Source organism: Saccopteryx leptura, chromosome 9 (assembly GCF_036850995.1).
Source record: "Saccopteryx leptura isolate mSacLep1 chromosome 9, mSacLep1_pri_phased_curated, whole genome shotgun sequence".
In the NCBI taxonomy this organism is placed as follows: Eukaryota; Metazoa; Chordata; class Mammalia; order Chiroptera; family Emballonuridae; genus Saccopteryx; species Saccopteryx leptura.
In genome coordinates, this window is record NC_089511.1 from 32,372,956 (window position 1) to 32,395,277 (window position 22,322).

Sequence of the window (22,322 nt, forward strand, 5' to 3'; positions counted from 1 at the left end):
AGCCCGTCCCCCTGCTCCAAAACCCTTGGAAACAGGCACGCCTCCTTCCACTGCGCCCGGCTGTATTGTGCGTTCACAGGTATTGGGCAGTTTACAAACTGGAGGCAAGACCCTCCACCAGCGAAAAGATTGTGACTTGCTTTATTGCAGTATTTGCTTCATTGTGGTACTTGCTGTACTGTGATGGTCTGGATCGGGAACCAAACCTGCAGTATCTCTGAGGTCAGCCTTTAATTTGTAAACACGAGGGCAGCTGCTGCTTGTGTGGATACGGCATTGTCTCTTCCTGCCTGTGAACTCACAGCATTCACCAGGTAACTGCTGGGTGTTGCTACATGTGGGGACTGGGCTGTAGGTTCAACTCTGCCGAGAATATGGGGGAAACTAGAGGCCACAGCGTCTTCTTCCTGTAGCTGTTTGGGTTGTGGTTGTTGGGAGAATTGCTCAAAATAAGTCCAGTGCTTCTTCAATGAGTCTGTCTATGATCACAGGATGAAATCTTGTTTGCGGTGCCTTGTGTGATTCCCAGCCCTCTCACCACAGAGAAAGGAAATCATGCCCTAGGAAAAGTAATTTCCCTGGAGCCTCATTCAAAGAAGACATGTAAAAAAAAGGCCTTAGCAGTGCCCACGGGTCTGTGGTTAGTCGCATGGACGTAGATTTGTCTGCTCCATGTTTCTGCCTCTGAAAGGGAGCTTAAAATGTGTCCCCGAGTGATATTTGCATGGTATGTCACTCAAGTCCTCCCCAAGGCTGTGAATTCCAGAAGGCTGGGGGATTTTAATCTCTGGGTTGCTTGAAATATATGCACCAGTGCACTATTGCGCCAACAGTGCCCAGAAAGTGTGGACAGGGTGAGAGTTGTATTAAACACAGTGGAAGCACTACATGTAAAGAACAAAGGTCCAGTTTTTCTCTGCAGACTTTAAGTAGTACATCTGTCTTTACCTCAAAAACTACAGAAACCATTTCTCTTAAAGAGAAGAAAGAACAGAACTATATGTATCGCATACTTCGTTTTATTTGTGCTTTGCTTAATTGCGCTTTATAGATGTTGTGTAGGCTTTTTATTTTGTTTTGTTTTTTGCAAATTGAAGACAACAGCCTTCACCAGCAAAAAGATTACAGCTTGCTTTACTGCGATACTTTATTGTAGCGGCAATATCTCCGAGGTGTGTCTCTACCAGGTCTTTGTAGTGGAAGACTTGGCCAAGAAGGAGGCTTCCATGGGGGGTACAAGTGGAATCTGGGGGGTCAGAGGGCACACACCGAGGCTCTCGGCTCACCTGGTGAGCAGTGCTTCTGCCCTGATGGACATCCCTGAGAACTGGAGAATTGTCAGTGTCCAGGGAGGTGTGGGAGGTATGTCTGAGCAAAAGGTGGCAGGGTATCTGTGACCAGAGCTTCCCTGTTAACAGATGTTGAGCCATCCCAGGTGTCAGCTCTTTATTGCATTATCTCTAGTTTCATCTTCAAAGTGAGCCTCCAGGTGGGTGTTATGTCCGTTTATAGAGGCGGGGGCTGAGGGTTAGAAGTATTTCACAGCGTGTTCTCTGACCAACAGATAACTAAACTTTTGAGCAAGAACTTGAACTGCTATTTAAAATTTTAAATATTAAGTACTGTGACTAAAAGGAAACCAAATTAATGGTAATTTTTAAAAATGTTTCTAATATTAAAATATACGTTTTTAATTTGGTAATGTGATTATCAGTGTAAATGTTCCATCCCTTCGAACATTTGCACAGGCCTCAGTCATCTAGGAGCCGCCAAAGAGGTGGCATTTAAAGTGAGAGAGAAGGGCTGATTGGTGGTGGCGCAGTGGATAGAGCATCGACGCTGAGGTCCCAGGTTCAGGGACCTGAGGTCACTAGCTTGAGCACAGGCTTGCCAGCTTTGATTGTGGTGTCCCTGTCCCCGGCCACAGGACCATGTCTGTATCCCCCTTCTCTCCACGTGGGTGGGGCTCTCTGTTCTCTCTGAGGAGACCCCATTCTCTGCAGGATGGAGGACTAGGAGGCTCCCTGCCCCGGGTACAGGACTGTGTCTGTATCCCCCTTCTCTCCACTGGGGTGGGGCTCTCTGTTCTCTCTGAGGAGACCCCGTTCTCTGCAGGATGGAGGACTAGGAGGCTCCCCCCCCCCGGGCACAGGACCGTATCTGTATCCCCCTTCTCTCCACTGGGGTGGGGCTCTCTGTTCTCTCTGAGGAGACCCCATTCTCTGCAGGATGGAGGACTAGGAGGCTCCCTCCCCCCCCGGGCACAGGACCGTGTCTGTATCTCCCTTCTCTCCACTGGGGTGGGGCTCTCTGTTCTCTCTGAGGAGACCCGGTTCTCTGCAGGATGGAGGACTAGGAGGCTCCCCCCCCCCCCCGGGCACAGGACCATGTCTGTATCCCCCTTCTCTCCACTGAGGTGGGGCTCTCTGTTCTCTCTGTGGAGACCCAGTTCTCTGTAGGATGGAGGAATAGGAGGCTCCATCCCTACTGAAAGCAGGCAGGGTCTCCCTGCTGCCCTTTCCCACATCTCTGAAGTCCACCTATTTGTGCAAGAGTGAAGTACAAAAGCAGAGAGCTTGAGGGCTCCCATCCTCATTGATTTCTTGCTGTATCTGAGTTAATTTAAGTCACTGTCTCCTTTTCTGTCTTCCTCTGCATCTTCACTGAGGAATAGTGGGAAAAGGAGCTCAACCTGGCATTAGACCAGCCTAGCTGTGATTGACAGCTCTTCTTGGAAAATTCACTTCAGCTATTTAGTGTTCCACTTCTTCCTCTGTGAAATGGGGCTAAGGGTGCCTCTTTAGATTATAGAAATTAACACTAAAACATATGAGAAGCCCCTGGTAAATTGCCTGTTCCAAAGCAGACACTTAACTACTATTCAATTCTCTCTTATCTTGTACTTTGCCCCACAACCTGGGGAGGAAGAATCACATATTTCCACTAGAAAGCTGCCATCTACTCATGGGATTTTTTTTTTTTTTCTGCATTGCAGTGTTTATAGTTTGAGTGACTTTCTCACAATGCTCAAGGTCACCTGGTCCCAATATTTGAGAATATGAAGACAGGTTTTTCTAAATAATATAATGGTGTGGCCATCAGGTGGCCTCGGGCTTTCCTTTCTTGTGGCTGCAGCTCATTCTGGATACACTTAAGGATTTAAGTGCACCCTGCCATGGCCCCAGCGGTCACCTCTGCCCTGAGTCCTCAGAAGGAGAGCCTCAGCTTTTAAGACTGGTATTGTGAGGTTGATCACTCCTGCTGTTAGCAGTGCAGATCCAGCATGCTTTTAAAGGCGAAGCGACCTCACAGACAGGAAAACCACATTGTTTTGCTGTCTCTCCATGGAGGCTCCACTTCCATCAGAGAAAGAGGAGAAAACCCGAGTAGGAGACATAGAAACATACATGGAACTGCGTTGGCCGTCCCAGGCTGTCAGGGATGATTCTCACCTCCCATTCAGGGCCATCTCCTGTGACAGTCATTTTCATGGGCGAAGCAGGAAGGAGATAGAGTGGGCGGGTCAATTTGTCCCTTTCCCTTTCTTGGAGAAGAAGAAAATGACTTACCTCAATCTTTTTTCCTTAAGGATGAAAAGAGATGGGAAGAAAAACATTTTAGTAGCAAATAGCTGTTCTTAAGTGGTGAAATGGGAATTGATTTTACATACCTGCCCTCACTGATGGCTGAGAGGATTACCTGGGGGCAGGTATTTGGCAATACTTGTGAAAAGTCAGGCCAGCTGGGTATTACAGCCATCATTTTGGGAGGCATGGTTGCTGCCTTATTTGCAAGTTCTATCATTTCCCTTTTCTTCTTTGATAAGGATGTTTTTACTTTGACATTCAAACGCATAACAAAATGAAAATTTAACCCTAATAATAGTAATATTTTTCACATATAGATAAATATGTGAAAGAATATCCAAATAGAAATAATTGTAAGAATAGTCCTCCTTTTGGTTTAAGTAAACTCACTTCTGGGAATCTGTCCAAAGGAAATAATCTAAAATGCAGATATTTTTGTTTGGTGGTAGACAAGATAGTCTTGGTAGATTTATTCACATTATTTATCATCTAAAAGGATCCATTATTATTGAAATGGTTATTAGGTGATGGTGTATCTATTTTAAAATATTAAGTAGTTATTAAAAAGGAATTAGGAATAATAGTGGAGATGTTCATCATACAATGTGTAGAAAAAGAGTATCAAGATATGTTTGTGCTTTAATGTAATTCTTATCAAAATCCCAGCAAAGTTTTCTGCAGGAATAGACAAGCTTATTCTAAAATTTATGCGGAAAGGCACAGGCCCCAGGATAGCTTAACTCTTGAATAGGAAGCACTAGAATGGAATGACTCTACCTGATGCTAAGACTATATAGCTGTAGGAATCAGGACAGTGTAGTGCAGCAGAGGAAAACACACAGGGACCAATGGAACACAACAGAGCGCCCAGAAATACATCCACACAGATATGCCCAACCAGTTCATCAGAGCAGCGGAAGCCGGCACGTGGAAGAAGGCTAGCTACCCCGCCTAGCAAACGGTGCCGGAGCGCTGGACAGTGAAGGCAGAACAGGCATCTCGACTTACGCCTCATGCCTTACACAAAAATGAACTCAATATGCATTTGGATGTAGGTGTAAAATGTAAAACTGAAGCTTTTAGGAAAATTGGGAGAAACTCTTAGTGATTTGGAGCTAGACACAGAGTTCTTAGCCTTGACCAAAAAAAAAAAATAATAATAAAAAAAAAAAAAGGCACGGTCTCTAAAAGGAAAACTTGATAAATTGAACCTTATCAAAATTTAAAACTTTTGGTCTAGGAAAAGCTCTGTTAAGAGAATAAACAAGCAAGCTACAAAGTAGGGAAAAAAATATTTACAAACCACATATCTAACAAAGGATTAGTATGTAGAATATATGCAGAACTCTCAAAATTGAACAGCAAAACTCCCCAATCAGCCTACTTAGACAACAGGCAAGAGATCTGAACGGCCATTTTACCAAAGAGGCTATATATACAGATGGCAAAGAAGCACATGAAAAGATGTTCGACCTCATCAGCCATGAGGAAATGCAAATTAAAACCACAGTGAGCTATCAGTACACACCTATTAGAAGGGTTAAAAAAATAGTGACTGTCGGAAATGCTGGTGAGACCACGAGAAACTGGATCACTCAGCATTGCTGGTGGGCCTGTAGACAGGTACACCTGCTCTGCAATCCAGTTAGGCAGCTTCTCATAAAATAAACATGCATTATCATGGGACGCAACAGTTGCACTCCTGAGCATTTATCCCAGAGAAGTGAAAACCGTGTTTATACAAAAACCTGCACACACACACATGTTCAAAGCCTCTTTATTCATAATTTCCAGGAAGTGAAAACAACTCCGACGTCCTTCACCAAGTGAGTGGTTAAGGAAACAGTGCTACATTTATACCATGGAACATTTTTTAGCAATAAAATAAATGAGTTATTGATACACAACAACAATTTCCAGGGGAACTATGCCGAGTGGAAAACAACACCAGTCCCAAGGTTACATATATTGTGGTTTTATTTATATGGCACTTTCTAAATGACAAAATTCTAGGAATGCCTTCGAGTTAATGGTTGCCAGGGATGTGGGGAAGAGGTGATACATGGGAGGGGAGAGGGCGTGGTTATAAATGGTAAAGGGGATCCTTCTAGTGACGGAATTGTTCAGTAGCTTAATAGTAGTGATGGATACACAAACCCACACATATGACAAAGTTGCCTAGAATTAAATACACACACACACACACACACACACACACACACACACACACACAAATGAGTACAAAGAAACTGGGGAAGTCCGCATAGAATCAGTGGGTTGAATCAATGTCATATCTCACTTGTGATGTTGTATATTGTTTACAAAATGGTACCATCAGAAAAAACTGGGTAAAGGGTATTTCCTGCGACTTCCTGAGAATCTTCTAATTATCTCAAAATAAAATTTTAATTGCAAATATATGTATGTAGATGTATGCATTTAAAAGACTAGAAGGGAGTCATGTGTTAAAATAGTTATAACTATCAAGTGGGACATTGAACATCTTGTTTTTCTATCTTTACTTTGATTTATTCTCCAGAATTTTCCTAGTATATATGTTAGTTTTGTAAAGAGGAAAAAATGATTTTTTTTATTAAAAAAGTTCACTGCCAAGTACAACAGTTTACAGCACTATTTATAGTTTATTCTGAAACGATCTTCTTATTGCTTCTCTTATTCCCTGAGTGTAAAGATAGAGCAAGTACACGGACACACACTACCACACGTACACACCCACACACATGCACGGACACACAAAATTACAATCTGCTCAAGAAAACATAAGTTGCAACTCAGTGTTCAAAGTTTAACATCAGTAATTTGCAGCTAAAGTTACAATAAATGGTCGTTAGCCTTGAGGGACATTTGACCTGCCCCCAGGTCTGTGAAGTTGGATGCCCAATGCAGCTTCTGGTTATGACTCACAGCCTAAGTCTAGTGTAGAGATAGGAGGTGCATCCTGATGGATGATACAAAAGACAGACAGAAAAAATCATGAGAAAGTCACTATGGGGACATACTCTCCCCTCTCCACCCCATCCTTTGGTGCAGACATAATTCAAAGAACTCAGAGCATATGATTGGTAGGAATCAAATAAATTCATAGTATGGGAACAGTGCTCAGGAGCCTATAAAATATTCAACTTCTACTTCCCCTTAGAAAAGGTATCCAGCTAGTGTTAATATTTTAGAAATACTAGAAGGTAGAAGAGTAGTCATTATTCATCACTAGCACCTCCATGGTACTAAAATTAAATAATGGATTTTTTTTAAAGACAGAATTGCTAGAGTTGTGGAACTATAAAAAATATTTCTCTCTGAGGAAAGTTGCATTTTTTGCTCTTATCTTTTCTTCTCCTCTTGAGAACATTTTGATTTACTTCCGCGATAAGCTTATAACAACTCAGGAACTTGGGAGGCGGGATGAGCTAGCCTGGGAAGGTGGAGGTTTACGGCAGCTGACAAATGAGCCTGGGTAAATTCGTTTGGCTTCAAGTCAGAAAGCACCAGGACGGTGCATGCATTTATTTTCCACCATGTAGCATATCTATTTGTACATATGGGCCAGGGCCCTGGGCCCTGTAATAACCCACTGTGCTGCGTGGACTGGGGGTCTGAGCATGCTGAAGGAGCTCTGCGAAGAAGATCCACCTCCCTCTTTGTAATCCAGTCAGTGCCTTGAAGCCACCAGCCCCGCTCCTCAAGGAGGCATCTGGTTGAGTTGTGAGTAATTGAACAGCTGGGACCTGGCATCAGCTCATCCCCCAGAGTTCTGGATTGACTCAGCTAGTCTTAGAGGTTTTCATATCTGGCCTTGTCCCCGACCTAGCTGTGGAACTCAATTGGACAAATGCCTTCACCTTACTGAGTCTCATGTTTCCCATCTTGGAAGTAAGAATAATAGTCAATACCTGGCAAAATGTACATAAAGCTTTGGCACTGTACCCGACATTTGCAGACATCTCAGTGAAAGCAGTTATTCCATAGGGTGCAACTTGAAGGTTTTATAAAGTCCTCTTAATTATGAAATTACTCTTTTTGATATGGACATATTGTGTTTAGATGTACTCAGATCACCGTTAGCATTTATTGGGTGCCTACTGTGTGGAGCCACTGTACTCTGTACTTAGCAGGAACACGGCTCGGGTTTGTTATCCTCCTGTGACTGAAGAGGGAACTGATACTTGTAAGGGTGGAAAGATTTGTTTAAGGTCAAAGACCAAGGACATATTAGAGCCAGAGTACAAACTAACCTAGAAACCATTTTCCAAACCGTTGCACTGCCGGAGCAGGGGTGATAGATCTTGCTCAGCACCCAGAGAAATGGAGGTCCAGGGAATGAAAGAGAAGCCCTGCCCAGGCGATGGGGAGAACGTGGCTGAGCCGAAGTTAAACAGAGCTCCCTGGACAGCACTCCATCCCTCACCTGCACGCAGCGCTGGCTGATCCATACATGTCTGGGGCGGCTCTGGGCTTCCAACTTAAGGACTCGTAGCAGCTGGGAGTGCAGACCCACCTCAGAGTTTTATCTCCTGCTCATATCTGTGGCTTCTTAACCAGACAGCAGATTGAGCCCGGCCACCTCAGGGCCAGCCTTCTCCATCACCAGACAGCCAAAGCCGTTGGCTAAAGCTCCTCCACCTCAGGACATTGTCCTCCTTTAGAGCTGAAGTCTGTTCAGTAACACATACACTGATTTTTCTGAAAGAGCAAAACTAAGCCAATCTCTCCTTCTGTAGGACTTCAGGTGATACCAAAGCGCTGCCTCCTGCCCCATTCTTCTACATTTCCAATCACTTGTCTTAAGTGGCTTCGCTGTGTCCATCTTTTACAGAACATACCACCTTGATGCTTTTTCTCAGTTGTGTGCTTCCTCCTGGCTTCCTGCCTCACATGGCCTCTACCCACCCTTGGATGCCAGGGGAAGGACGCACCACATACCCTACTCTGTTTAGGAATAATCCCCTACCAGGCACTTACTGGGAGGTCACACTTACCCATGGCTGCTTTAGAGGATTCATTATCTTAAACCAGAAGAACTTCATGACCATACATATCCCCCACCAAGATCCTTTCATTTATTGAGCACCTTCTGAAATGCTTTGCTAAAGCTTTTATTGGGTCCATTTGCATAATCCTCTCTTATTAGGCCTCCCTTGGAAAAGCAATATTTCGGCAGCCATAAACTTCGGGAGAAGAAAGCTGTTTACCCAAGTTGATCCATCACATCCATGGGCCTATTAATTTTCAAGGCATGTGCTGCTGATTCTTAAAAGTGGATGTCTAATTGGGATCATTTAATTAGGAGAGCCACTCAAAATGACTATTGGGAGGATACCAGAATTATCTTCCAGAACTTAAGCCCAAGAAGCAGAGCTGGTCCTTACCAGAAATTGATAAGCCATCTTGAAACCAAAGTAGCTGTGCCTGATCATTGATTTGTGTGTATATTTTCTTTCCTTTCATATTACATGGTCTCCCAGTTCAGCTTCTCTTTACATAGCTTCTTTATTTATTTGTCTACTGTGCACCATGCACTGTTCACAGCAAAGGGGAAAACAAATCTCTGCTAATGTGGAGCATAGAATTGAATGGGAAATAGAGATAACAAACAGATAATCATGTCAGGTGATGATGGGTTCTATGAAGAGAAACAAAACGGGAATGGACATAGGGGATACTGTTGGAAGGGAAGCCACTATTTTTTTAAATAAGATGGTCAGGGCAGCCCTCTCTGAAGAGATGGTTGTGGTTTGAGAATTGAGGGACAGTGAAGGAATGAGACATACAGATATCCAGCTTGTAATATCCTGGGGGATTAAAGCCATCTAACCGGATACCACAGGGGAAGGGGATTGTGATACTTTTGTAGAAAAGTGTGAGTTGGAGACAGAGCCTGAGACGTGAGATTTAGTAGTGTCGGAGAGGATCACTGACCAGCTGCACAGTGGTAACATCACTTTAGCATGAACTGGCTTCACATACAGGTAAGTATATCAGTTTTCCCAATAGACTGTTCTTCATCAAAGTCCATACTTAACCACCCAAAGGGCCTCCCCAAAACAGTGGACTTGTCTTTCAAGCCGACAAAGCCCTCAGCTAACTGACTCAGTTCCTACCTGTCCCAATCCCAGGCTTTCCTAAGAGACAATCTGATTGGCCAGGCTCACCTTTCCAAAGGGAGCCTCTGAGTCAGAAGAGGAGGGTAACCCGGGACTGAAGCAAGGGTGGGACCAAACATTGCACTTTGGTGGAAATGGCAACAAAGTGGGATGAGGGGATCTGTGTGAGAACACCACGACAGGGGAGGCTGGAGACAGAGGCGGGGAACGGGCTCCAGGGAGCCTTGAGTGCGTTGCTGAGGGAGCCTGAGTTCCCCCTGGCAGGGGTGGCGTGGGCGGCCCTGGACAGGTTTTAATCAGGAGTGATGCAGTTGTGAGAGGTGGTAGCTGCATCTGGGAATGAGGAACCTGAAAGCCAGGCACAGGCCCTTCCATCTGCGCTGCGTGCAAGGCAGAATAGGATGTCAGGCTTTCAGTCGGAAATGATTGAAATTTTATTTATGTTTAACACTGCTTGTGTTTTCAAGCATCAGACTTAACATTAAAATTTGTACTGAATTATAAGAATAATAAGAATAAGCACTGCAACTCTCAGTGAAAGGGCAGCCAACATGCATTTCCAGGGAGAAATTGTTCAATTGTTCGTGTTTATTACTTCCAAATGGGAATAGCTCCAGGTTCATAATGCTGATTTTGTTACATTGCTTTCTCTGAACTGTGGTTCAGATGAGTACATAAATATTTGGTTTAATATTTCTTTGGGAACCATAAAAATCTGAGCTGATGGAAGGGAGAGGAGCAGAGCAATGGCGAGCAGGAAAAGTTTGGCAAGTTAGTAAGAGATTAAGTGTGTGTACTTCAACAGCGCCCAAGGGCATGATTAATTTCTTATCCTTTTAGATGGCAGAAGGCATGCAGAAAAGTCCAAATTACACCATTACTGTGACAAAGCTTAGAGGGTGTGAGAAGGTAAAGATGTTCCTGCCAAGAATTTAATGTGCAGAGGGAGCAGGTAGTCCCTTGGATACGTAAAAATCTGGAGATCGAGACTTGTAAGTCCCTAATCTTGGCTCTGCTGCTAACGTAGGCCTGAGATGGACATCTGTCCTCCAGTGTTCCTGGGGTGGGCACGTCACCAGGAGGCCAGACCGAGAACACTTTCAGCCGTGCCAGGGGTTGGTGCTTTGTGGATTCTACTGCTGGGATATTCCCCCTCATCCTGGCATACATCAGTCAGTTGGCCATACAGAATAGGGGTGAAGGCTGTGACTTCATAGAGTTTCTTGAACTACGAGCCATTGAGGGCTGTGAGTACTCTCGGCCTCCTAAAGGGTCAATAAATATCTTGAATGGAAGAAAAGAATGTTTTAGAAGAAATTGCATTCATGACGGCAATGTCGCATTGAAAGTTATGGGGGAGAAACTGAGTGGATGGTGGCATCATTTTGGTATACATCATTAACAGACATAAACCAAGTCCCCACCGTAATGACAGCAGTCTGCCAGTTATGTATGTATTTAAATGTACAGAATCATACAGAATTTGTCCTTTTGTGACTGGCTTATTTCACATACTATAATATCCTCAAGGTTAATCCTTACTGTAGCATGTCCGAATACCTTTTATTTTTAAGGGTGAATAACTTCCATTCTCCCATTGTACGGATATCCCCTATTTGTTTATCCATTCATCCATCAATGGACACTTAGCTTGCTTTCACCTTTTTTGGCTATTGTGAATAATGCTTCAGAACATCTACTTTTTTCTATGTATCAGTGGATCATTTAGTAAAAATGATATTACACTTAGCCACTAATAAATTTTTAAACTCAACAAAAGAAATTTCATAAGCCACACTATTTTATAATACATTGGTGATAAACAATTAAAACATTGTCAATACTTGGAAATTAAGAAATACTCTCATAGAAAGAAATCCTAAAGCCTAGAAAAAATAACCAAAAATATTATAAACTGTCAGAAAACAATGCACAAAACCAAAGACCCAACAATTAACATTGAATCCTATGAAACTCAGCTTAAGCTGTGCGTAGGAATAATCTTAAATGTCATTGTTACAAAAGAGGAAAAGCAAATCTGGTGCAATGAAATGCTGATGGATGAAGGGTAAGGATGGTGGGTGCAGGTCTGCCCTCATCTTGCATAACGAGTTTGACTTTTCTTCCCGAGTGCACCATCCTGCTCTCAACCTTAGTAACCTCCCTGGGCCAATGGCAACCACCTGAACTGGGCGGTGAGCGCTCCAGCCCTAACCAGAATGCGAACCTCCGGTCTATGCAGTGGGTGTTTAGCTGTCAGTCCTCCTGCAGGGGATTGCCAGGGCCACTGGTTCAGTGTTTCCACCCCAGGGTACTGGGACTCTTGGCACTGGATTGTCCTTAGTTTCCCTTGTTAGTTTACCTGTGATTGAAAGTAGTTTGACCAGCATGAAGGATAGAGAACGATGTGGATCTAACAGCTGCCCGAACTGCTGAATGGCTAAATATGTTCAAGTTCAAAGGCGTGTCAAGGGCTGAATCACATCACGGCTGAGAATTAATTAATGCTTCGAGATCACTTAGAAAACCAACCTAATGATAGAGCACATGCCTTCTAATAACTACAGGTGATGGCAATAAGCGGGTTATTTTTCTATTTAATAGAGTAGAAAACATCTTCTAAATTAGCACGCACATCAATCTTAATCATTTCTCATACGTGTTTACAAGTTATTTTTTACTGAGTAAGTCAGGGGCATAGGCTCATTTCATGATGCCACAAATATTCTAAGGGTGAAAGAAAAACAGTATGGCCCCTACCTCCGTCCCCAAAGACCTGTACTGTCCACAGGTGGCTTGTGTCCTTTGCTAATCCTGGGGGAGAGGTCTTCTTTTCCAGTTTTTCATTCTTCTGATCATACGCAAGAGTCGTCTTCTGTAATACAGTCTTCTATCCTTTGAAAATAAGTTTCTCCCGATTTTCTAAAGGGAAGAATTAGAGGCATCAACGTAGTAGGATGTGGCAGGGAAGAGGTGCTAGTATATTTGTGTTGGAACCGCTTTGCAAAGTGAGCAAAATATTTACTTGGAGAGTCTTCGCCTGAAGGGACTTTGCAGAGTATAGGGACAGGGAAAAGTCTAAGCTCCTTTGTATCTCCTAGGCATTAGCACTGCCTGGGAAGTTAAGTTTGGGGATTTGTAAAAATAGAAATAAAAAGATACCACTGTTGCACAGGTAAAGTGACTGCATTAAAAAAAAGGGGGGGGTTGTACAATAGACCTTGTTTTTCACTTAATTTGTGAGTTTATGAGCACTTTATGATCACATAAAATATGCAAATAAAGTCAAACTTCTTCACTAAAAGCTTTAATCAAGTGCCTTTTATATTTCAAACACAAAAAAATGTTAAAGGGAATGAGAAATAAATAGCCCAAGGGACACTTGCCACCACAAGAAGGAGGCCATCTGCTCTCTGAGCTTTGATAGGCCTCCCTGGTGAACAGGAGTGAGCCCAGGAAAGGAGGTCCGGTCTCCACCGAGTGGGCAGAGGGGTCCGGAGAGGCTCCGGTGAGCAGCAATCCCTGGCGCTGTGTCCAGAGAGGCAGGAATGGTCTCCAGCAGACAGGCTGGGGGCTGGAGTCCAGAGACCTGCGGCCGAAGGAAACCTGTGTTTGGCTGTGGCAAAAAGCTGGAGATGTAGAAGCAGGTGGAGACCCATCAAGGAGGGCCCCTGGGATTGTACCCTGGGAACTGTTGAAACACGTATTCTGGGGACTGTCTTGGTCAGATTTGAGCTTGCATGTTAGATTAACCATAATTAGGACAGGAGAGATTAGAAATATGGAGGCCAGTTTGTTTACTTATTTGGTAAGCAAATATTTATTGAAAGCTTACTGTGTTCAATGCACTGTTCTAGGAGCTGAGAACAAAACAGTCAAAAACCTCTGGTGGCATCTGAGTTAGGGCTCAGACACTGGACATCAGCAAAGGGCAGGGCCCTGCCACACAGTCTGTGGCATTTTGATATATTAAAATACATTTTCCATAGTGGGGGGGGGGGGGACTGATGTCGGTACAATTAAGGAAAAGCCTGAACCCACACAGAGGCACCAAAATAGACAATTAAAAACCACATTGACTAAAGGCAGCGTGAGGCTTTGGGTTGGATTTTGGATGAGAAAAAGGACAGAAGTAAAAAAAAACTGGTAAAATCTGAATCCACGAAATCTGGAGGTTAGTTAATAGTCATGTATTCATGTTAATTTTTCACTTGTGACCAACTTTCCATGGTAATGCAAGATGCTAAGGGGAAACTGGCTACCAAAGTACATGGGAACTCTTCGACTTTGGCAATGTTTCTATAAATGTAAAATTATTTCCCCAGAAATTGAGGAAACACATTGAATAGAAAAAAAAAGTACATAGAATAATTTATACAGAATGATCCTATTTATGTAAGAACATTTAAAATTGCTATATATTATTCATGAGTGCATACGTATATATGTAAATTCATAGAATACCTTAACAATGTGGATAAGCTGGGAGCAATAGTTACTGGCCGCTGAGAAAGGAGGTGGGAACAGGGCTTAGTCTGGGTTCCCAGGGGCCTCGGCTTTGTCCATGATGTGGCGCATTCTGTAAGAATCTGCAGCGAGAACGCCCTTTGAAACTCAAATCCAACAGTCATTGCCTGTGCCAGGCCTCGGGATTTCCCACCCCTTCCTGGGTGTGGAGGGCTCTGGTCCCAGCTGTGCCAAGCCACAGACACAGCTGGGCTGTGGCCACCCCCAAGGGGATCTGGGAAAGCCACAGACACAACTGGCTACGGCCACCCCCAAGGGGATCTGGGAAGATGCTCTACCCAGGTATGCAGCAAGACTCCTGTGTGCCATTTACATTCCCACAGTCCAAGTTCTTCCTCCTCGTTATTTTTTTATTTCAACTTAGAAAATAAAGAAAAATCCCACTGTGAAAAGCAGGACCGAATTACAGAGAGTAATAGGAAAGACCAGCTCATTGTAAAGCCCCCGCTATGCGGTAGAATGGGTGTTAACAGCTGCTGCAGAAGCAGAGACTGGTACAAGATGTGTTCTGGCCAGAAGGAGTGCGCGGGACTTCTTACACTGTCACACTCAACAACAAAAGGACCACGGCTCTGGGGGGCATGGCTGTGAAGCAGCACCTGGACAATGTTCAGGAGTTTAACACGGTTTAAGAGGGGGCATCCGGAAACCCACCTGCCTTGCATGGAATAGCTTTGACGTGTGCCGAGCTCCTCCTGGGGTTTGTGGCCACTGCATACCTCCTATATCCTGGCTCGGTGAGGCGGCCATGGGCCGGGGTCCCTCTGAAAGCCCACCGAGGAACCAAGAAGTCTGAGAGGCTGTGGGTGATTTCAAAATCTAAACTGAGCCCAACGCCCATCTTTTCCCTGGAGAGAGATTCCCTCTCGGATGCTTAATTCTCCAAGGTTCCTTCAAGGTCTGGGAAGCCTTTGACACATGTAGAGATGTTGGACTTGGAGAAATACCAATTCTGCTTTACTGGTGTTCTGGAAAACAGCTTTTCAAAAGACTTCCTAATAGTGTTATATGTTTAAAATAGGTCGGGGAAGAACGCAGCAAATAGACCCAGCCTGTTGTCAGCAGAAGGGTCCACACAGTAGCGGTGGAGGTCAGCGCCGGTTATCATGAGTGTGGATGGTGATACTACCCGTCTCAGTCAGCAGTCCTCAAGATGGGGTGTGCGGCAGAATCATCCAGAAGGCTTGTTAAAGCAGACTGCCAGGCCCCATCTCCTGAGTTTCTGATTCAGGAGGTCAGGGTAGAGCCTGAGAATGTGCATTTCTATCAAGTTCCCAGGTGATGCCCAAGATGGTCCAGGGGAATGAGACCATTGTTCTAGGAAGAATGAGGCCCTTCCCTTCTCTGTGCTGGGGACACATAAGGCCCATCAGTCTGGGGACACTGTACCTGGTGTGGCCAAGTAACATTACTCCACAGAGGATACAGCTCTGAGGAACAGGAGGCGGGTTCAACAGATGTGTTAAAAGCCAAGCCTTTAAAAATAAAATTGAGAAAGAGAGAACCACAGTGCCAAGCAGAGGTGTTTGCAGAGAGGACTTGCCCCTGCCTGGGGAATAAGTCATTTAGATCTAGCAGTCAGCTCTAGTTCAACAGAGTCTCTCTGCAACACCCTACTTCTGTGAGTCAAGTGGGTCAAGCTGTGCAAGAGGGAGCGAGGAAGGAAGTCAAACTTGACCCTGACAGCAGGAGGAAAGGAGCCCCAAGAAAACCTCGGAGTCTAGAGTTCAGCTTTCTGTGCCGAGTGCCAGGTGGGAAAATGGGAAGGTGGCAATATTCGCCCCAAGAGAGCTTTCGGAACTGTCCCACCAGAGAGTCTGGGATGCTGTTCTCACAATTGTTTCTGAGCAGGGAAGGGTCAAGAAGGGAGAACAGTGCAGAGGCTCTTCCGGACAGGTCTTCACCAGTGGGCCATGTCTGGTAGGCGGAGGGGCCAGAGCCCATTGTTGGGGAGCACGCAGCTCCAGAGCTCCTGCAGGTGTCCCGGGTTTACTTCCCAGTAGGCTGTCCTGCTTAATGTGGCCTTTCGCAGAGGACCTACCTCCCACGTGTGCTTAGGGGAACGAGAGAAAAGGCTTTAATCCATATTTGGGCCGACGTGGTAAGAAGGGGGAGGATGTGACAGTGAACATGGAGGTGACAAAGAAGAACAGCCTGCCTGCTCCTCTGCCCCTTCCCGCGGTGAGTCTGTGTCCAGAGCACTTCTTCTCTCAGACCAGAGAGGTTTGTGAAGAGGAGGTTTGTTCCCTTAGAGATTTTCCTGAAATATTATGGCTAAGATGCTTTTGGTGCCTGTTAGCAGCGCTGTCATAGTTTTGTTACGGTTGTTACTATTAACATTGCAGTCATTAGCTACGACATATTTATGGAGCCCCTTCAATGTGTCTGGAACTGTACTTGGCACACACTATCTCCTTAAATCCCCACCAACCCTGGAGAATGAGTAGTGTTATCCTCATTCTACAGATGAGGAAATCAAGAGCCAAAGAGGCAACGTACCATGTCCAAGGTCACACAGTTGATCATTAGGCAAGGTAGGACTGGGACATATGTTTGTCTGAACAGTGGTGCTCTTCATTAAACAGATACTGGCCTTGGATCCTGCTATGTTCCAGGGACTGTGCCAGGCACTGTGATCCAGTGGTGAGCCCAATATGCTGAGGCTGTTGGCCTCATGGAGCTTGCAAGCAGGGGAGAGTGGGTTGAGGGGAGAATGTCAGTTGGGTTAAATCAAGTCAAGCAATGACTAGTAATTCTGTTCATCAGAAGATATTTCATACTTTAATTTTAGTCTTGTTTTGGATATTTTCTATAATATTAAAATGAAAACAGAGGTAATTGGTTTTTAATCAAAACTCTTAATATATTTTATTAAAGAAAATTTTAAATCAGGGAAACACCATATTGCCCGGTAAAACTCAACTGCCATGGCAGAGAAACCTTGCCGTGAAGGTCATGCTGCCTTAGGCACCACTGCCACCTGGTGGCACCCATTGGAATTGCAGGCTTGGTGACCACAGACCTGGCCAGGTGGAGGGAGGCCAATTCTACTAGAAGGCATATTTCCTGTACTGGCTGCCCAATCCCTCCAGGTTGAGTTGACTAAGTTTCAGTAGGTGCTGTTCATTTGTAAATGGTTGCACCTGGCTCAGTATCAGCTTTTTTAAAAATCTGTATGTGTGGAACGTCTATTGTGTTCCTAACTTTTAAATTATTGTTACAATCAAATTAATGCTTGCAGATATTGATGAGAAAGTGACATGAGATATGGATGACTACTTGGGCAAACTCTAGAACCAATTTTTACAAATAATTTCTCTTTAGTTGGACACCTTCAAATGCCATAAACAAAACGAAATCGAATTCAGTTCCTAATAACCTCTCAACCTCACCTCTACTCAAACCATACAAGTGACATAGTTCCTGAAATTTTCTAGCCTCTTCCTCACATGTCTGCTGCTTCTTGTCTGCCCTATTCTCTCTACCTGGGTATACCTCTTCCCTCTTTATCTTCCGAATTTATTCTTCAAGAGTCAAAGCAAGGCTAACAACCTACAGGGAATTATCTTCAAGCAAGTTCAGAAACGACAGGGTTGCAGAGCAATGTCTCTGGAAAAAGGGACGATGGGTTCTGAATCCCATCTCCATGTAAGAGCTGTGCCCATGGCAGCTTACCTCATCTCCGTGTCTCGGTGGTTTCACCCATCGAGTGTGAATAATAATGTCCCCCGCCCCCAGCACTGTTATGAGAGTTTTTAAAAATGTGTATGAAATGCTCGCCCAGCACTGTGCTTAGTGCCTGGTAGAACCAGTGCAGCAGGTGAAGATAGATATAAACACCTAGCACCTCAGTCAGTGCCTGCCCCGTGCAGGATTGTTGAACAAATGTTGCTGCTGTTGTTTTCTCCATGGCTTATTTGGTCTTGCTTGCAGGAAAAAAAAAATGTTTCTTGGGAGTTAAAAATAATATAAATGTCCAACCTTGAACTTGCTGGAGTTATTTCTCTCCTAGATCCATCACTATGTGTCATCCCAGTGCTGGTGAGCTTCCCCAGCGGTAAGCTGCAAAGATTTGCGTATTAGGATGAAAGGTGTTAAGCATGATGCTATTTTTGGTGATGCTGCTTTACTCGGTTCATCGGGCACCTTTGTGTTAGCACCTGTGATTAGTGAATTGGTCACCGAGGTACACGTGTCACGTGTTCTCTTTGTGCGCCAGTGTCTTAAGTGTTACTCTGTTTCCCTGACCAGGTAGTCGATAGCGACAGACCGGAAGGGTCCAAGTTCCGGCTCACTGGGAAGGGTGTGGATCAAGAGCCTAAAGGAATTTTCAGAATCAATGAGAACACCGGTAGCGTCTCCGTGACACGGACCTTGGACAGAGAAACGATTGCTACTTATCAAGTGAGTACCTTTCAAGTGCCCATCCTGCATGAAGAGCGGTGGCTGTCAAAGATTGTTTTCTTCCCACTGAGCTCAGTATTTCCGTGCTCCATCAGACCCAGGGCTGTGCGCCTGTAAGTGTATCCCTGTGGCATCTAAGTGGTGTTGAAGCCCGCCAGGGCAACGGCGGGGCCCCTGGCTCATCAGAGGAGCCTTCCCATCCTCCTGCCTAAGATTTTGGGCACTGGGGAAGCAAGATGAGGGGTCCTGGGGGGATCTCAGAGGCAGTCAGAACCCTTAGGGCAGCTGTGCTTTCCAGAAACCAGCTGGGTAATCAAGAACAATAAAAGGTGTCAACACTTGGATCTGAGAATTTTATCTTTAGAAATCTGTCCTAAGGAAGTAGGGAGAGATTTAGTTAGACTTTTATACAGTGATGATATTACAGGACATGATCCTTACATGGAATCAAGATATTTAGCAATAGGGTAGTTAAACTAGGTCACAGTTTTGTAAGGAAGTTACGTACAACCATTTAAAATATGTATATTTTGAGGAAGTTCTACTTATATAGGAGAGACTCAAGACATTGAATGGAAACGGACACACAAACACATATGTTATCCTCGTCACAGATAAAGTTTTTGTATATATCATGATGGGTGTAGGTTTGTGAAGAAACATGATGCAAGAAAAATCAGACTGTTAATGGTTGTGTTTGGGAGTTACTGATATTTCATTTTAGTTTTTTTCCTACAATGTACTTAAATTACTTTTATATAGAATTAAAAGCTACTTGTGAAAGCATAGCATCAGGAGTTGATATCCATTCAGGATACAAAGACCAAAGCAGTTGTACCCAGATGTTGGGGTGAACAATATATCTCATCTAGGCTGGAGGTCAAGCCCACCCCTTTCCTACCTCCCCCCCCCAATTTTGTGCTCATAGCCTACTCTGGACCCAAGCCGCTGAGAGTGGTAAGCTCATGCTTTGGTCAGTGAGACAGAATTCCCAGCATTCTTCAGGAACAGCCTCCAGGGGATGCAGTGCACTGATGCGGGAATGAGACCTCGCCAACATCTGCTTTTGGTCTCCATGGCCCACCATATATAACATTTCCCTGGGTGGGGGCAGGAGGTGGTGGCCAGTTACTGGCACCAGATATGGCATCTCTGGTTTTCTTGGTCAAAACACCACATAAGAGCACCCCAATCCCCCTTCAACAAAAATATCCATATTCTTCCTTCTGTGCAGACAGGGGTTTCAGAGACATTGCTTTGGAAAGTCAAGTGTTCAGGTTGGGAAACAGGTATACCCTCTGTCTCGTCTTCTCCGTCATCACCGTGAGCAGTGAGCTTGGGAAGACCATGTGAGCGCTGGCCCTCAGGATCCTAGCCAGGAAATACAAATAACACTTGTCTATCTGCTCAACTGGCTTCTGTGAGTTTTAGCCAGGAGTTAGCAGGACGGCATTGGAGGCGTTAAAGAGGCACTATGGAATATTGCGGCATTCCCATCCTCCTGCAGACCTCACGCCATGCAATGTGCTCGAGAATCCTGGGTCCAGGGAGGATGAGGATGCCGCCCAGATCTCCCTCCCAGAAGCTTTGCCAAAGGGCAGATGCTGCGAGCACCCGTGGGGGAGTCCATCTGTCAGAGATTGCCAAAGGGGGAACAGTGTGTCTTCAGTGTAGACCTGAGGCAAAGCTGGTTGTTATAGAAACTAAATATTGGTGCCCTAGAAATTCCCCATCTATCCTCTGGCCTTGATAGTAACCAGAGGGGACATGGCAGGTCTCAGTGTCCAGCTGCTGCAGGAGAAGCCAGCAGCAGGCCAGGGGTGGATGCCCTCTTCTCTTCCCACGCCGGTCATGGGAATACCCATTAATTGGCAGACACAGGGAGCTAGGGAGACAATACAGTTTATAATTGTGTAGCAGAGTGGTGAAGAGGAAGAGCTCTGGCCCAGCCAAGTTCCATCCCAGGCTCAAGCACTGCTGTTTACAGAGCTGTGTGATCTTGGGCAACCCGCTTACCCATTCTGATCTTTCGATTCTCTTCCACAAAGGGAAGATAGCACTGTCACCTCTAAGGACTGTAAAAGATGAAATAAAATGATTTTGCAAAGTTTTAGTTGAGCAGATAGCAATAAATCATAGCTGCTCTTATTGGTTTTTTTCCTGAATATTTTTAAATGTTTTAGTTAAGTTCTACAAGTTTTTAATGTCAGTTTCCAGCCTTCAGCCATGAGAAGGTTGACAAGCTACCACAGACGTGTATTTCTTTTTCTTCTATCCTGACATGAAGCAGAGATCATAGCATTCTTTGCCCCTCTTTTAAGTATCAGAGAGATTCCTAGATGAAGCTGGATCTCCTGGTAGATTAAAGGGGTACAAGATAAACAATAAAGATCTTCTCGGGAGAGTTCCGTAGCCTGGAAATAGGACGAGTATGAATAAGAGAAATAGAAGAGGCTGGTTGCCAGGAATGAGAACCTGTGAATGAGAGGCTGAACGCTGCCTTTTGGGGATGAAACTCACAGAGTTGAGCTCAAGTTTAGGTGCATCCCTGGGTGTCTGATGCTTTTAGGATCCAAAAGTTGTTTAAAATTTAAATCACCCTTTTGTGAGACCTTCCACATTCAGAGAGAGACGTCTAGACACCATAAAGCAGGACCTGCCTGAGTGTGAACATTCTCCTTAGATGGCAATGACCTTGGTCTCCAGGGACAGGGAGAAAGTCACCCTTGGGGCGCAGGAGCAGGGGCAGGGAGAACCTGAACATCCAAGAGTTGAGAGGGAGTGATGGGAAAGGATTCTTTGGTCACGCAGTTGGCTTGGGATGTTGCCAAAGGTGGCAAATAAAGACTTCTTCTTTAAGGAGAATTTCTGAATCACGATGTATCCCTTTCCTTTGCCCTGCACAAAGCCGAATGCATGGCTGGCACATATGACTGTGCAGGGGTCTTACTGCCCCGGGGGGATGCCTGAGGAATGAGAAAGGCCAGACCCAGCCCAGGGTTCACTAATCAGCAGCTGCACTGCAGTCTGGGAGTGTCTACTGGAAGAAGGCTGCCTCTTTCTAAAGTTCACGAAGGCATCAGGGATTGAATGAAAACCACATTAAATTCTTTCTTTTTATACTTTAGGTGACTTTATTTTCATCTAAGTAGTATCTAGGTAATAATAGTGATAAATAACAATGGCCCTAGGGTCATAAAAGGGCTGTTCAAGTCTCAGCGCTGCTGCTTACTGAGCTGTGTGATCTTGTGCAACTCATTTACCCTCTCTGATCTTGTGACTCTCATCCATAAAGTGGGGATAGGACTAGCGCCATCTAAGGGTTGTAGAGGGTGAAATTATTTATTTCTGTTAGCAAGTAATTGTTAATCATCTGGTAAAGTAGAGCCTAATCTCAAGCTTGAATCGTCTCATATTTGTCCTTGAAGTGAAGCCATATACCGTTGTAGCAGTTAAAAATAGAATTTGGTGTACAGCCACACTGACTGCATTCAAATATGGCTGTTATGGATAAGCTGTGGGAACTAGGGCAGGGTGTCTGCCTCAAGTCTCTCATCTGTAAAATGGGAATAATAATAACCCTGATCTCATAGGATTTTAATGGGTTGAATGAGTAACACGTGCCAGACATTGAGAACTGTGCCAGAAACATAGTAAGCTCAGCATAATCATACTACATGAG

General features: G+C 44.6%; 1 protein-coding gene across 1 annotated transcript in view; it reads left to right on the plus strand.

Annotated features, from left to right (window-relative positions):
• CDH13 (cadherin 13) overlaps positions 1–22,322 on the plus strand; it is a 1,120,140-nt gene that overhangs the window by 573,510 nt on the left and 524,308 nt on the right. The window contains exon 5 of the mRNA XM_066348214.1: positions 18,488–18,640. Coding sequence (XP_066204311.1) covers positions 18,488–18,640 — 153 coding nt within the window. The remainder of the gene's footprint in view (positions 1–18,487; positions 18,641–22,322) is intronic.